Source organism: Glandiceps talaboti, chromosome 14 (assembly GCF_964340395.1).
Source record: "Glandiceps talaboti chromosome 14, keGlaTala1.1, whole genome shotgun sequence".
NCBI lineage: Eukaryota > Metazoa > Hemichordata > Enteropneusta > Spengelidae > Glandiceps > Glandiceps talaboti.
In genome coordinates this window covers 11,988,280-12,003,967 of record NC_135562.1, presented here as the reverse complement: position 1 = coordinate 12,003,967, position 15,688 = coordinate 11,988,280, and the positions used below count along the sequence as shown (strand labels likewise).

The 15,688-nt window shown below is 35.7% G+C and overlaps 2 protein-coding genes across 2 annotated transcripts; one reads left to right on the top strand and one right to left on the bottom strand.

Annotated features, from left to right (window-relative positions):
* Window positions 1-269: 269 nt before the first annotated feature.
* On the top strand, window positions 270-1,753 carry LOC144446060 (uncharacterized). Its single transcript, XM_078135752.1, has 3 exons — window positions 270-380; window positions 565-678; window positions 1,255-1,753. The coding sequence occupies exons 1-3, from the start codon at window positions 270-272 to the stop codon at window positions 1,279-1,281; spliced, it is 252 nt and encodes an 83-aa protein (XP_077991878.1). The 3' UTR covers window positions 1,282-1,753.
* Window positions 1,754-5,189: 3,436 nt separating this feature from the next.
* Window positions 5,190-15,512, bottom strand: LOC144445872 (peroxisomal biogenesis factor 3-like). Its single transcript, XM_078135513.1, has 13 exons — window positions 15,424-15,512; window positions 14,030-14,161; window positions 13,009-13,140; window positions 11,918-11,999; window positions 11,157-11,200; window positions 10,733-10,854; window positions 10,404-10,476; window positions 10,064-10,118; window positions 9,342-9,436; window positions 8,330-8,438; window positions 7,506-7,613; window positions 6,823-6,919; window positions 5,190-5,931 (listed from the first exon to the last, which is right to left on the bottom strand). Exons 2-13 carry the CDS (start codon window positions 14,100-14,102, stop codon window positions 5,839-5,841), a joined length of 1,083 nt encoding a protein of 360 aa, XP_077991639.1. The 5' UTR covers window positions 14,103-14,161; window positions 15,424-15,512; the 3' UTR covers window positions 5,190-5,838.
* Between the last annotated feature and the right edge of the window lie 176 nt (window positions 15,513-15,688).

Genomic DNA, 15,688 nt, shown 5'->3' with positions numbered 1-15,688 from the left:
TAAAAAGATGACTTTAAATATATTTGACAAATATTAAAATGTCTTTCAAAGAAAACTAACAATTCTAGGTGGTAAATATCGATATTAATCATCGAACGACATTTCACAAATATCTGAAACTTGATATGTATCCCATCATCCTTTGCCTTCGGGGTCATAGGTTATTCTCAGACGCAGGAAATTCAAACTGCGTAAACAACAAGTATATTCGGCGTCTTGATTTTTCTTACTGGCTCTAAATCCACACGTGATAGACATTTGTAATCATTATGAAAACTCTGAAGAGGAAGTTTGCTAGGTCAAACATCCGTAAGTCGTTTCAAAAATGGTCTCGTGAAGATGGAAATGGGGCTCGAATGAGTAAGAACATGGAACTGCTGGTATGTTTTCTTTTTAGCAATTTTACTAATAAATATTTTTAGCTCTGAATGTATATGCTACGAGGTTTGACACGGAGATGGAAGACGTGTCGAACCTCGTAGCATATACATCCAGAGCTACATAACTATTATTTGCAGAAATGGGCTGACTCTAATGAGAAAAATTTCTTTATTTTTATCTAAGATGTTCCTGGAATACACACTGTTTCTACAAAAACTTGCTGATCAAGCAAATGAGAAAGCTCAAGAAAACAAGGAAAAATCAGTAACAACACGTCATGTTGACTCCGTCCTGGAAGTAAGTACAGAGTGTCTATGTCCAAGCCTTGTCAATCTGATCTGCTGCTGCTAAAATCTAAGTGGATCTCATATTGAGTCATGACATAAATTGTCACCGTCGTAAATTAAGTCACGTGGCTGTGATTACATCATAGGATTACATATGTTGTGAGATCCACGGAGATTTGGCAGAGATGTTGATGATAATTTCAAATTCAAAACACATTCCTGTGCTTCTGAGTTCTAATTTGGATCTGTCTTGACTGGTTGAATTGAAGAGAGCTTCTTGGAGAAAGTAACACCAAGACAAGTCTCTGGGTTACAATTGGTGTGGCACGTACTCAGAAAGGATTTAATTATGGAAACAGGAATGACCTTGTTTATGTTCCATTCAGCTCTTAATAACAACCACACTGTCTTCAACAGTAAAAGTGTTGTTAATACGTCAAGTAAAATAACAACCTGAACTTGTAAAATGATCAAGTTTGATTGTAAATGTATCTCTCGGTGAACATTGCCTGTTTTAGCTGTAAATGAACACCTTGTAAGTGGTAAAAGTACATTCTTTTAATATTATGTCTGTTTTTCCCAACAGAATGTCTTGAAGAGTTTTTCAAGTTGACGTTGTTTCGTATATCTACATTGGACATCCACTCAATAGATAGCCACAGCCTGTTAAAATTATACTGACTGACTTGTAGAAAGTGTAGTGACACTTGAATCCCATCTGCAGTTTGGCACCGAAACAAACACCCATATCCTGTTCTACTGGTTGATCACTAACAGCTAGGGACACAGGAATGACACTTTCATCTCATCTACTTACACTATGTACTACAGTACGTTTTCGAAAATCTGTATGACGCTCTGCCTTAGTATTATTCTTGAACTAAAGGGATTTCTATTATCCATCTTGGGTACCTTATAAGCTTATCCCTGAACTGAACTGAACTGAACAGTAGGTGAATTAACCAGCTTTGTACTAGTCAATGAGTTCTGAAACTTTTGTTTGAAAGAAGTTCTCTGAAGATTATTGCAGAGGTTTATTACCTCTTTATAATTATTTGGATTTCAGAAGACTCTTCCTGTATATATGATGACATTTACACTTCTTGTACATAGAACTTGGCATTCATGTACAATTTATTTTAATTTTTAGGCAAGCATGTGACATTTTATTTACTTCTTAACCGTAATAAAAACAAGATAGATGTGAAGACAAAACTCAGTATTGAAAGGGTTTGGAAGTCTTATCTGATGATTCTCATTTGATATTTTATTACTCAACTTTATAACTACACTAGTTGTGTTCTTTTTCAACATTATGTTCACTTAAAATACCAATAATTAGAAACTGTACATGTTAATTAGAAGTAACAAGTTGAAATTATAATCATGTTGAGGGCACTGATTGAATTTATTGTACCATATTATATACATGTACAGCTACATAGACTCTCTCACAGTTCTTGGCTTCATGAAAATACGAAGTGTCACAGTCACACGTCAATGAATGTTTATCTCTGTGACGTCGATGAGGGCGCACGGTACAAGGATATTCGAGTACGATTATGTAGATGATATCGGTACATACAAAATAACTCGTTTAGCTTTAAATTTAATAATGTGAAGCTCCGGGGACTGTGAGAGAGTCTAACAGCTATATTTACCCACATTCCTTGATGTAGTGGGACACAGACTACAATGTGACCAATATAGCTTCTTTTATGTCGCACATTATCCATTTATTTCAAAGAAAGTAAAATAGAGACATGTAATACTGATCCAATATCATACTAGACTGTAAGATACATCGTGACATTCCACCCTCACCGGCCTCCTGTGGGAGGGGTTGGTCGATGTGTGAGGGCGCCCCATCACGGCGTACCTTACAGACTAATATCCTATCTGTAAGGCTTCAGTTACTAAACATAAAATTATTTAAATGATGTTGTATCAACAAAAGTATCAACAAAACAATATCAAATGTGACCTTTTTTTTCTGTTTCTCATTACCCGACTGACCCAAATTTTCAGCCCTGACATCAAAATAAAACAATATTTTTATTTTCGCCTGCCTCTAATATTTTGTGAAACAGCACCCTCTCTGGCAAGACTAAGCAAGTGTCTTGATTGTCGACATTCTCTAGTCATGGTGATGGCGATGACGACACATGTTCATGAACAGAACATTTCTTTCATGATGGAAGTTATTCAAGTTGAGAACATGCCAATTGTGAAGAGAAGCTGGGAAAGGGCTTGTTACCAGGAATCCAATAAAAAGAAGATGGAGAGGAGGAAAAGGAAAGATGGAGAAACATGATGATGATTTTTTATTTTGTTACCCTTTTCCTTTTTTTAAAAATGGACCTGCTGTTTTCCTTGATGTCTGACCAATAGGAAAAACATCCCCAATTTACACCTCTACAGAATACCAAGAAACAAAGCTCTAACAAAACAGTACTATGTGTTGATGACACCCCCAATGTGAGTGAGGGCGCTGTATTCACAATGTCCTATTTGCAGTCTGGAATGGCCAATTAAGCTATACATAATGTGTACTGACCCTACTCCAAATACATATTACAAAAGACAAATAAACAACACTGATTAATTAATCTTCTCTTCAATTTCAAGAATATTGCAATATAATAATTGTTATAGATTATTAATTTTTACAGTGACAATTCTTCAATAGACTGAAAAGTTTTCAATGACAGAATATGAAAAAAATAGAGAACTACAAAAAAAAGCAAATATTTTCTACAAAACTTTTGTATAAAAAAGGAAAAAGACTGAAATGTTTCTCAAAGTGTAATTTCTTGATTGAGATGTTTACATAATTAATTTTAATGTATTTGACAAGTTACATATATTACTCTGGTAACTGAGGCTTCGGTTTTCTAGGATAGACACAAACTAAAACTATTGTTGCAACATGTTGATACAACAGTGATAAGCTATTGAAAGGACAAGATGGTTTAAATAGTCTTAGTAGGGTGGCATCACAGAGTTTTATTGACAGAGTTCCATAAACTTGCAATGTACTGTTTTGGGACTTCCAATGTTTACACTTGAGGGTGATTAGAATCACACAACAGAGGAACTGCTATCACCCACTTGTGTAATCTACCACATCGAACGATAGATTTAGTTTGTGTCTATCTTTGTAAACTGAAGGCTTGATTACCAGAGTTGTATATCACACAGAGAAATCCAGTGCAGCTCCTCGATTACCAAATGTTTTGGTAATGTGTTTGTGGGGTTAAAGGTCAACGGAATGTTGATATTCATGGGTTTAGCCCATTTCAATTCTCAATTTGACTGGTGTATATGGATAGCTTTGAAGTTTACTTGTGTTTGCATACAACTATTGACTATATGTAAGGGACCCAGTTTTTATTGTCTTTGTGATCAAGTTCTTTTTTAATATATTCTCACCTATCTTCAAATGGAAATTCATCTCTTTGTTAATGAACAGTATCCAATTGAACTTTCGTTCCAATCACAAACTTGAAAAGTTCACCTGAAATGCTCAACTGCACATTTCAATCTTGGTCAAGAGACTGGCCCACTACTCAGAACAGGGAGTGAAGGAAGCTCTCTACACTGAACAGAGATAGAGGGCGATACAAACTTCCAGGCACCTTTGACCCCTTATTAGGTTCACATGTCTGCCATGTCACATGTTCTGAATAGTGGGTCATTCTGTTGACAAAGACTGAAGTGTGCAGTTGAAAATTACAGGTACAATTTTGAAGTTTGTGCTTAGAACAAAAGTTTAAATTCAATACTATTTTAACCTATATTTTTGTGGTTTTTTTTTTTTAATTTTTCATTGTGAAGTACTAAAGCACATGCTTCCTTTAATAAATGCTTTAATACAACTTTTCTACTGTTGTTTTGTAAGATTTACTTGAGTGATGTTTAAGTGTAGTTGGATGGGGTGTTTTGACAGCAGATGGTTAAAATTTTTGCCTAATAGTCACCCTACACAAACATACTCTAACATTAAAACAACATATTACAGAAGAAATATTAGCAACGAAAACACACAAAAAAATCATTAACATTTAAAATGATGACAATTTTTTTTTTTTTTTAACTTTTAAAAGAAATTTTATCCATGAATGGCAGATAATCATTTTTCAAAATATCTGTTTTCCATTTTCTTGCTGTATACGTACAGCACCACTAAATACATAACTATATTATAATTCAGGTTCAACCTACCCTATATTGATATGTAAGGTCTTTCTCAACTCACAAAAGGTAAAACTAGGAATCCATATGTACATGTCGAGGTGTGACTGGCTGCAGGCATGACAAAAATCAATCCAATGTAAGACCTATGTATAGTACATACACACACAGACAAAATCAAGACTTTTCTGTGACACACAGGAGATCTTTTTCAACATTCGTGCTACTGGCCCTGTAGCAGACAGGGCTGGTACAGGATGTTGACACCTCTGCAACAGGCACATGTGTGACAATCCTGTGGCAGAGATATTACCAACACCCCCTTGCAGCAGTCCTGCTAATGACCAGGCCGGTACAGGCTGCTGGTAACATCCCTGCATCAGAGATATTACCAACACCCCTGCTAATGACAAGGCCGGTACAGGCTGCTGGTAACATCACTGCAGCAGAGATATTACCAACACCCCTGTAGCAGTCTTGTTGATGGCAGGGCTGGTACAGACTGCTTGTAAGATCCCTGTACCAGCCCTGTCACTGCTGCAGAGGTGTGAGAATTTAGCTGTGTATGGGTGAAGGGGCAATTCAGCAACATTTGTACACCAATAATATGGATCTCCGTAATGACATCACAAATGAGATATTCCACAGAATTGTGAACACCTGCTCTAAAGTACAACATATGTAGCTGACAGATGTAACAAACCAACAAAACGTTTGAATCCAAGCACAAAGTTTTAGTGTATGATGCAGCTGCTGCCACACTCATGCATATTGATTTTTAACTTGCAACGTCTATGCAGATTTTTTGTTATCTTAGGTGACATCTACGAACACTGATACTCTAGACTAAAGTTCAGTTATTTGGTGATGCTTTAAGTGTACATTATCGGCTTGCCATCAACTACTATATTTAAGTCTCCTAAGGTACTGTATCTATGGATAGGTATAGTATATGGGAGAGTGAAAGTCTGTTGGTTTATGGTGCCATAACAGGATTTGCCTCTTCCTGGCTGAAAGCTTCATATACATTGGCTGCAAAGTCCTTGACTCGTTGCATCAACAGCAAATCCTGAAATCATGAAAATTTGACGATCACAAATTAGTTGTATGCAGGGTATTGAAATTTGGTGACTACTGAGATCAAGCATAGACAAGCAATAACACATCATAATCACAGTTGGTATTATAGCGTAGTCTGTTAGGTATGCCCTGATGTGGCGCCCTCACACACTGACTGTAGTCTTTTAGGTATGTCCTGATGTGGTGCCCTCACACATTGACTAGTCTGTTAGGTACGCCCTGATGTGATGGGGTGTCCTCACACATTGACTAGTCTGTTCAGTATGCCCTGATGTGGCGCCCTCACACATTGGATTACCTCTTTCAGGCTGGTAAGGCGGAGTGACATGACGTAATTACAGTCTAAGATTGTATAAGAATTACTTTTGATACAATTGTTACACCTGTACATCTTAAAAGTCTTTTGAAGGTTGAAAACATGATATGGAATTATGAATATTAGGTATCGTCAACCTCCCCAAACGAGAGTCTGGGAAAACCATGTTCCAACTACCCTGCGGTGGGAGTCACAGAGTACATTTCTTCCAGGCATAAAAATGGGCTTACGAGGTCTGTCTGTGGTAATTAATATATATTAGTCACTGGAGAAGTGATAATCTGTAGTGAAGGTACCCAAATCATTCAGCCTGGAATATTGGACTGAAGTACTCCCCATGATGCATTGCTTCAGAGGCTACTTCCTGCGCGGGCGAGTTGAAATCTCATTTTCCCAAGACTCTCGTTTGGGGTGGTCTTGTAGGCAGAACCTCCAGTGGTAAGAGGCTGGGTAACCAAGACTACAGTTGCATTAAATGTGCTACATCACAGTCCTTTATATAGAGGGACTGTGGCTACATCAATCAACATATCCCATGAGCATAGATTTCGGAATATTAATTACCTGTATAAAGTGATTAGGGGCATCACTGCATATTGAGTGTATTTGACCATTCATGACTGGAATCACCTTTGCTAATGGTAGTGTTACATGATGAAAGCTGAAACAAACAATATAATATGTATAAGTGATAAGAAGTTAGTCTAGCTGATAGATCCCCCTCAGGCTATTCTGCTTCTTCTAAAAGTGACTGAAGATTGCCACTGAGGGCGCTACCTAGACAGAGGTACTCATTACCTTTGAGCTTTAGCCTTTATTCAGCAACCCCCAAAATACAGATCCAAGGTCTTACTACAAGACAACCTAGGCCATACCTCAAACTGGTTGGTTGCCACTGAGGGCGCTAGCACCCAAACAGAGCTACTCATTACCTTTGAGCTTTATCCAGCAAACCCACAAAGTACAGATTCAAGGTCTGACTCTCACTACAAGACTAGAAAGAAGTCAAATTCAACCAAAAACCTTCATTACAAAACATCACAACAAAATAACAATCTTTATTTATACTGGAAAGTTCTTTAAGTCTCCCAAGAAGTCCAGTGAGGGCCATCCCTTATGGGATCAGTGTTAATGCAGGAGGAAATAACCATAACACTAACTCCCTAGTTAGAATACTGATAACTGTTTACTGTACACTCAGTCTACTGTTCTACATTTGTGCTTCTACTAGTGATATCAGAACTTACTTGATACCGTTACTACTGTCCGCTGGTTTATAGAATTCTGCAATGCTATCACTCAGTCGACTGAATCCTGTATCCAGACATAAACTTAGTACTTTATGGCAATCTTGACTGAAAGACAAAAAGGGAAACATATCAAGAAAATAATAACTTATGAACTCAAAGGGACTCACGGTGACTCCTGCCTTTTAAACAATTATTTCATTTTTATTGTACTCGAATAAAAGAAATCACATTTCTAAAAAAATGTTTGAACTCTTTCACATCTTCAATGATAACCGGTTCTGTATTCAATATTGAGATATTGATAAATTTATTGTCAATGTGATATACAGCGTTAGGTTTCCAGTTAGTATTTTGATGTGGTGATCATGTTTTTATATACCAGTATTATCAATTGTAGTGGCGTTACCACTACAATTGTCACCATGGTTGTACATCACATATAAATGTGCCAATGTCGCATGTGTGAAAGTTCATTTCGGGGTAGGGGGAGGGGGTTTTGCCGAGCTTGTGTGATATTTTGTGATTGTCCCTAAGTTGATTGCATTTCCAAGCATAATCATGGCATCCCTGGAGGAGGAGGGGAGGGGGTGGTGGTGGCGGTGTGGGGGGTAGCTTTTTGTAAGAAGCATTGAGATCATGGTTTAAATCATTGTTGCATTTCTTTATTGTTACTGACTAGCTATTATATGCTGTATGCTGATACATGTACTTTGTAGAGAATGAAGATTTGTATTCTGCATGACACTGAGAACATACAATCTGTCAAAGTTGACATAAAAAAGTTTGAAAAGTGGGAGGAAGTCTTAGAATGTGTAAGTTACCTTTCTAACATATCCTTTGTTTCTAGATATAACTGTCTTAACATTGGGTTTCCTTCCATGTCAGTATCTTCAGTTGGCAGCATGTACTTACAAAGACTGTGCATATCATCTATGGCAAGAGAAGTTCATTATCGTTAATTGTGACTTTAAGAAATCTGAAACAATAGGCCATTCCAGACTGCAAACAGGAAATTGAAAATACAGCGCCCTCGCTCATATTGGAGGGTATAATCACCTCATAGTACCTATTCTTAAGAGCTTTGTCCCTTGGTATTCTGTAGAAGTGTAAATCAGGCATGTTTTTCATATTGTTCAGACATCAAGGAAGGAAGCAGTGCTCTATGTTACCTATGCCATGTATACCCCCAAGGTACACACAGACAGGAAGTAGAGCGCCATCATGTCAAATTTTGGAAAGGCCTATTTGTTTGACTATTTGTTTGTCTCACAACCCTTGAAACTGTTTACAGCTAGTGATGACTCAACATGTGATTTTCATTTAATTTGAATACCACAACGACAGTTGTTAACATAAGTTACATTTATAGACTTCACACTAGATATAATTTACATAACTTAATACCAAATGGCTTTAGATTCTGTACTAGATGGATTACTACCAACAGATTTCTAATGCATTTTTGGGGGTTGGTAGTGGCTGATTCGTTACATGACTTGCCTCTTACCACTGTGGCTGGAGTTAGAGTTTGCCAAGCTGAAATGAAGCGTTATTATGTTCTACTCTGCCAAAAGGTTTTCCTAGATATTCCAGTTTCCTCCAGCATTAACCCTAAATACTTATCCTGTTATTGGGCTAGGCCAGTTGGACACGATTTGTGAATAAAATAAATATAACCCTCTGTTTTAATGTTAATGATTTCTATATATACTGTGATGAAATGTTTATATAACTCTTTCCTTACTGACATGATTAGAGTTCGAATATCTACATTATTATGATTGTTCTACTATTTCCAATACCTAAACCTCATTTTCATCACCTTGTACTTACCAAATTCTGATGCTTTCTCACTTTCTACCAAACTACGAATTCTACCAATAGTTGCTTCTACTTCTTGTAGTGTAATACATTGCTTTAAAGATACACTAGAATAGATCAATGGTTGGTGGAGTTATACATCAAACACAATTTGTACTGCCCATGAAGAATATTTAAAAGAAAGGGTTATATACATACAACTATGTAATTATGAAAGCAAAAATTATCATGGTATTTCTTATAGATATATTGACTTGATATCTATAGTATTCATATTTTTCCCTGAGTAGTAATTATTTTTTTCTACCTGCCTTTTTTGTGGAAGTAGTTCCTCTGATAAAATCAGTGTTCTGATTTCATCAGTGACCCAAGGCATAGCATTACCACTTCAGTTATTTTCGGGGCATGCTTATCAAAAATACTACATATAATGTTCTGAAAACATTCCCAGGAGTCATCTATTTGGTCAAAAACTTCTAATACACACCATGGAAAGTATCTGAGTTCTTGTTTAAAAAAATACATTATCAAACTTTTTCCACTTTCTTGTGTGGATAATTTTAGGAGGTGGTTCTTAGGTACATGACCTTTGTGGACGTCACAATAGATAAGGTCATGATCACTAATATCAACCGACATAACACCAACAGTAGATATGTTATCACAAGACATTGATGTAAAAGATATGGTAAAATAGGCCTGAGAACGGTAAATTTGATATACAGTATACATACCAGTTTAAGACTGCTTCAACTGAAGTTCTCACACATCTGATCAAATCTTGTAAACCTGAAATATGCAAAATAACATAAACATTATGATAGATTAGATTTTAGCACTACACACATTTTTTGATTGATTGATTGATTGATTGATTGATTGTATATCAAATCAAAGTTTCAAAGGATGGTTCAGTGCTTTGCTTTAACCCTGGTCATGATTTGTTGTCAAAGGCATTTCATGGTGGTCTCCTTTTGTTTTTTATTTGTTAGATTTGTTAGTTTTTTCCCCAAAATAAAAAGAAAGTGATCACTGCTACTAGTACTTAAAATGAGATTGGTGCCAGTGAATTACCTTTTTCCAGCAAGTGTTGAATAGTTGCTAGGTAACGCTGTTGTACTTCTTGAGGAGCTCTCTGTTTATCAGCCTGTATTTGATGTCGATAGAGAAATGACAGAAATCATAGATTAGCATAAGTGTGATAATAATATGTTAATAACTTTTTGGAATCTAATTTTGAAGTGACTACGTAGCTTTCATTGGAATCACTCAAACAACATTAGTGTAATGATGTTGTTATGCTGATTGGTCAGATGACCTCCTATTGAAGGGGGTGGTCATGGTATTTCTTTGTACACAAAATTTACAAGTTGGGGGAAAAAAGATGAATCATCTAAACTTACATTACTACTGTGAGCTTGTAGGCTATCTAAATACATATAACCACCAATAATATTGAGTTGGATTCTTAGCATAACAACCAACATACAGCTACTGTACACAGCAACTATGGTCCTGGTGAAACCTACGGCAAATAGTGGAAAGTTGACAAAAATATGGTTAAAATACAGCATTGTGTCAATGAGATATATGTTACAAAGATTTCAAATGGTAAAACAAAGATCTGGGAACGCTTTTTAATCTTGGTTTCCTAGACTCTTGCCATTACAGGCTCTTGCTTATGAATACTAATTACCCAAACTATCTGAGCTGTAGTAGCTATCAGTGACAGAACTAATTTGATCTACCACGCTGATAAACATTTTGGTATACATGATATAAATTTGTGTTGCTAAGTAACAGTCAAAAACAGTGGGTAGTACTTACTGACAATTTTCAACTGATCCCAAATGTCCAGTTTATTGTTTGGTCTGCAATAAAATTGTACAGCATTCTGTTAAGTTACTTAGAAAACACTTTAAAGGGACCCTAACTCCAGGAAATACAAGGGATTTTCATCAACTTTGGGTTCTGGAGAGTCATATAATGATTTCACATCACATAAATGTTGCTTTGTTGCCACGAAACATCAAACTGAAATTCTTGTCACCTCTACTGTTCTTTTCAGTGGAACATCACTGCTCTTAGCAAACATGAATATTTATTAGATGCACACTGAATATTCATGACTTCTAAGAGGTTATTCCCTTGAGATAAATAATCACAGTTACGTTATATGAAATCATGAAATGACTCTCCAGAACCCAAGAAAATACCTTTCATTCCTTGGGTGGCATTACCCTTTCAGGGCCAAAAAGAGATTCATTTGGCTAATGTATATTAGATAAACTGACAATCAGCATGCCCTCTAAGCGAATTTGATGCACCACTGATGTACACAACACCTAGTGACACACCAAAATGTGGTGTTCCCCTATCTCTTATGCCAGTGACTCACAAGAAATTCCAGTTTTTCTCATTTTGACTCACAACAACAAAATGTGGCTGCCATTACACTTACAGGGTACACTGCTGACAATTATGTATGTAAACAATTACCAATAAAAATCTTACAAAATGAGAAACTCTCCTAAAACTGACCAGTCAGAGGTAGTTACCTGCCCTCTGTAGGTTAAATTGTAACTTACTTTGTTTTCAGTTGAGCAGTAAGAGCTTCTGAATTCAACAACTCCATCAACTTCTCCCTGACACTGGGAATCATTGACATTACTGTAAACAAAATAATTCTTTGTATGACTGAAAACTAAAAACCAAACTCTTCTCTACAAGAGCGCCCTCAACGTGTCACGAGAACATTAACTCTTCTCTATACGTTGTAACTCTAGAAATTACATTTTGTCAACTGTAAAGAACGATGGACTCAACTGTAATAATTTAGTCTAGAAGTTATCCATGGCTCCAAATCTCTTAACCTCTCTTCATCCTGTCTAGCTCAATGAGAAATCATGAACCAAAAGATGTTCATGCAAATGAAGTAAACCCCCAACTGTTAGAATGATGTAAGCAATGTATAACTATAAGTAGCATCCTGAACTGACAAATATACCATATTTAGACATTACATAACTTCCTCAATAAACACTAACTTTATGAGGGACTGTGTTATTGGTTAGAATTTTGTGATTGATTAACAAAGACATGATGTTGATGACTGTGTGGGTGGCTTCTGTTGAATTTGAAATTTTATCTCAGAACTTCATTGCACTTAACATGAGATATAAATATCAACGTTTACAAAAAATGTATATATTGACCATTTCAGCAAGAAAACAAAGTATATTCGTCATTTTTGCTATAAAGCAGTAGGTAGTTAAAAGATGGAACGTGTACAGGTATTTGACTATTAAATTCACTTGAAAAGCACTTGTTCATGTATGTTACCCTGATAATAAAGGAGTGAAATTTGTTTTTCTCCCTACAAGAATTAGTCTGTATGGTGCACTGTGATTGTGCGCCCTCACACATCAGTCAACACCTTTCACATGGCGATTGGCCAATGAGGGTGTAACACCACAACATATCTTACATGTACAGTCTATACAATAACCTACATGTACATTGTAAGTGAAACTGCTGCACTCACGTTTCTACAAAGATGATTACAGAAAAAGTTATTTTGGATATGGATTCGTAAAAACAATTTTGAGAGAGATAACATTCTTTTCTTTAAGTTATCGGTTTGTAGAATATTCTCGATTAGTTACTATGAGTAACTTACCAGTCATATTACATGTTCTTTGATTGCTATCAAAATGGTGTTGTCTTCTTGTCAAAGCCAAGTATTCAATGGCTTCTTTGTCTCTCAGTTCATTCAATTTCCAACTTGCATATTTACCAAGTAGTACAGCACCTAGAGGTATATTGGAAATTATTATGCATCAATGATTACTTGCACTGGTGCACGCACACACACACACACACACACACACACACACACACACACACACACACACACACACACACACACACACACACACACACACACATGCACACACACACACACACTCACACACATACACACACACATATACACACATACACACACACATACCAGTGGTATATGCACTGCAGTGCAATATTGAAAACATTATTGCATACCTGCATGCAAATTATATGCAAATGAGGACATGATTGTTCATTCCACACAAAAGCATGTGGTCGCATAGTGTCATTTTTATGGAAATTTGTTGTTTTGGTTAAACATGATAATAACAGAACCTCATGTCACTTGGGGTGCCAGCGTATTTGCACTCTTGCTTGCAGTGTTTTCTACTGTGCTTTCACGAGCACATACTGCCGCAGTTGCACTCTCGTGTCATGCTATGATGGGGTTTTGTCATAACATATGTTTGATCACGAGTGCTGGAGTGATCTGTTTTGAATTCACCTCTAGTGTTTTCTACTGCGCTTTCATGAGCGCATACTGCCACAGTTGCACTCTCATGTCATGCTATGGTGAGTTTTTGTCATAACATTAATGTCATATTTGTTTGATCACGAATGCTGGAGTGATCTGTTTTGAATTCACATAAACGAATGTAGTGGTTAGAAGTACATGTATGCTAAAAACAGTACAGTACAGGAGGTAAAATGGCAGACTTTATGCTTACTGTTATACATAAATGTTATGTAAAATTGTAAAATAATTCCCAGATCACAAGATGTACAATTTAGGAATTTATTTTCTAACACCTCAATATTATTTGTTTCTACAGGATCTGTTACTAGTACTACTTTACCTCCCACTACTGCTCCAGTGACTAACAACTTTGTTCGGTGACGATGCCAAAATCTTTTCAGCCATTCAAACATCTTGATGGTTTGGTATCAAATAGTTTGTATGATTCTTACACCATCTTCCAAAACAAAATCTACCAACAGAATATATTAGTTGATGTAATGACAGACAACTAAACACAATACCAAAATGATCTAAAAACAAAGTATACTACATTGTGTATATATAACTGTTGAAATTCAATTATGGGTCTTTCACTTACTATTCCTGGTATTAGCTTTGTTTCATATTTTTGAATGATATAATATTTTTTACATTATTTAAACTGATAAAACATACTGAGTCATATACAGTAATTGTTAGAATTCTAATAGGGTAATAGGAATAAACAGATAAACAGAAAATGTAAAGTATGTAAAGTGAAATATAATACCACATTTATATTATATATGTATGTATGTATGTATGTATGTATGTATGTATGTATGTATGTATGTATGTATGTATGTATGTATGTATGTATGTGTGTGTGTATATATATATAGACTTAATTCAAAAGAATTAGGATGGAATGAGTCGTTACTCAGAGTTACACATTTGTAACTGTGAGTAACGATGTTAAGTCTATAATGCTCTGCTACTAATATTTGCATCGAACACTGTTCTCTCCAGTGAGACACTCATATTCATACGTATATATAAAGTATGTAAAGTGAAATATAATACCACATTTATATATATATATATATATATATATATATATATATATATATAACTCGGTGAGTATCAATCTGCTAAGACAGTGCTCTATACCGCAGTGGCAGAGTGTAATAGTTTTGGTAGTACTGGAACACTTTCTTGGTTGTAACTCGGAGTTTCACGCATAGTGCGATCGTCAGACAACTATTATTTGAGTTGTCTGACGATCGCACTATGCGTGAAACTCCGAGTTACAACCAAGAAAGAGTTCCAGTACTACTACTACCAAAACTATATATATATATATATATATATATATATATATATATATATATATATATATATATATATATATATATATATATATATATATATATATATATATATATATATATATATATATATATATATATATATGTATTCCACCATACTGGTACTATATATCTTTGTAACTTCTGCAATTATTACAATTGCTGAGGTTTTGCATGTTACCACACACATTACTGTACACGGTACACACATGATAACGTATTAGTAGTAGTAGTAGTCGTTACTACTACTAGATAACGTTATCAGTCACCACAGGTAAGTGTTCATGTTTCATTAATCTCTGTTCTAGCACCTACAAATGGTTCTAAGCAATGAAAATCTCACGAAGAGATGGCGACAATAAACTTGGAAATAAGTCAGACTTACAGAATATGCAGAAACTACGTCAATGCAGTTGAGCAAGCATGTAGTCTCCTCGTTGACTTTGTTCCCGTCTGTTTACCTTCGTGTGAAAGTTTGTCGACCTTTGAACTCAAGTTTGTTTGTTGTTTCTATTCACCAATGCACAATATGTATTTATTTGTATTACAAATTTAAGACCTTACGAAGCATTTTTATCTCACCAAATGGGTGTTGAACCATCTGAAGTGTACATCGGAATCAGGAAATTCTTAAAAAAGATCTTTAAATG

Bases quoted from the DNA above. Each gene is read 5' to 3' on its own strand.
- LOC144445872 (XM_078135513.1), bottom strand. From the start codon at position 14,102: ATGTTTGAATGGCTGAAAAGATTTTGGCATCGTCACCGAACAAAGTTG. The intron at 13,141-14,029 runs GTAAAGTAGTAC...ATATACCTCTAG, and splicing joins CACTGGAGCAGTAGTGGGAG to GTGCTGTACTACTTGGTAAA. The intron at 6,920-7,505 runs GTAAGTTCTGAT...TGTTTGTTTCAG, and splicing joins GACAGTAGTAACGGTATCAA to CTTTCATCATGTAACACTAC.
- LOC144446060 (XM_078135752.1), top strand. From the start codon at position 270: ATGAAAACTCTGAAGAGGAAGTTTGCTAGGTCAAACATCCGTAAGTCG. The intron at 381-564 runs GTATGTTTTCTT...TTTTTATCTAAG, and splicing joins GTAAGAACATGGAACTGCTG to ATGTTCCTGGAATACACACT. The intron at 679-1,254 runs GTAAGTACAGAG...TTTTCCCAACAG, and splicing joins ATGTTGACTCCGTCCTGGAA to AATGTCTTGAAGAGTTTTTC.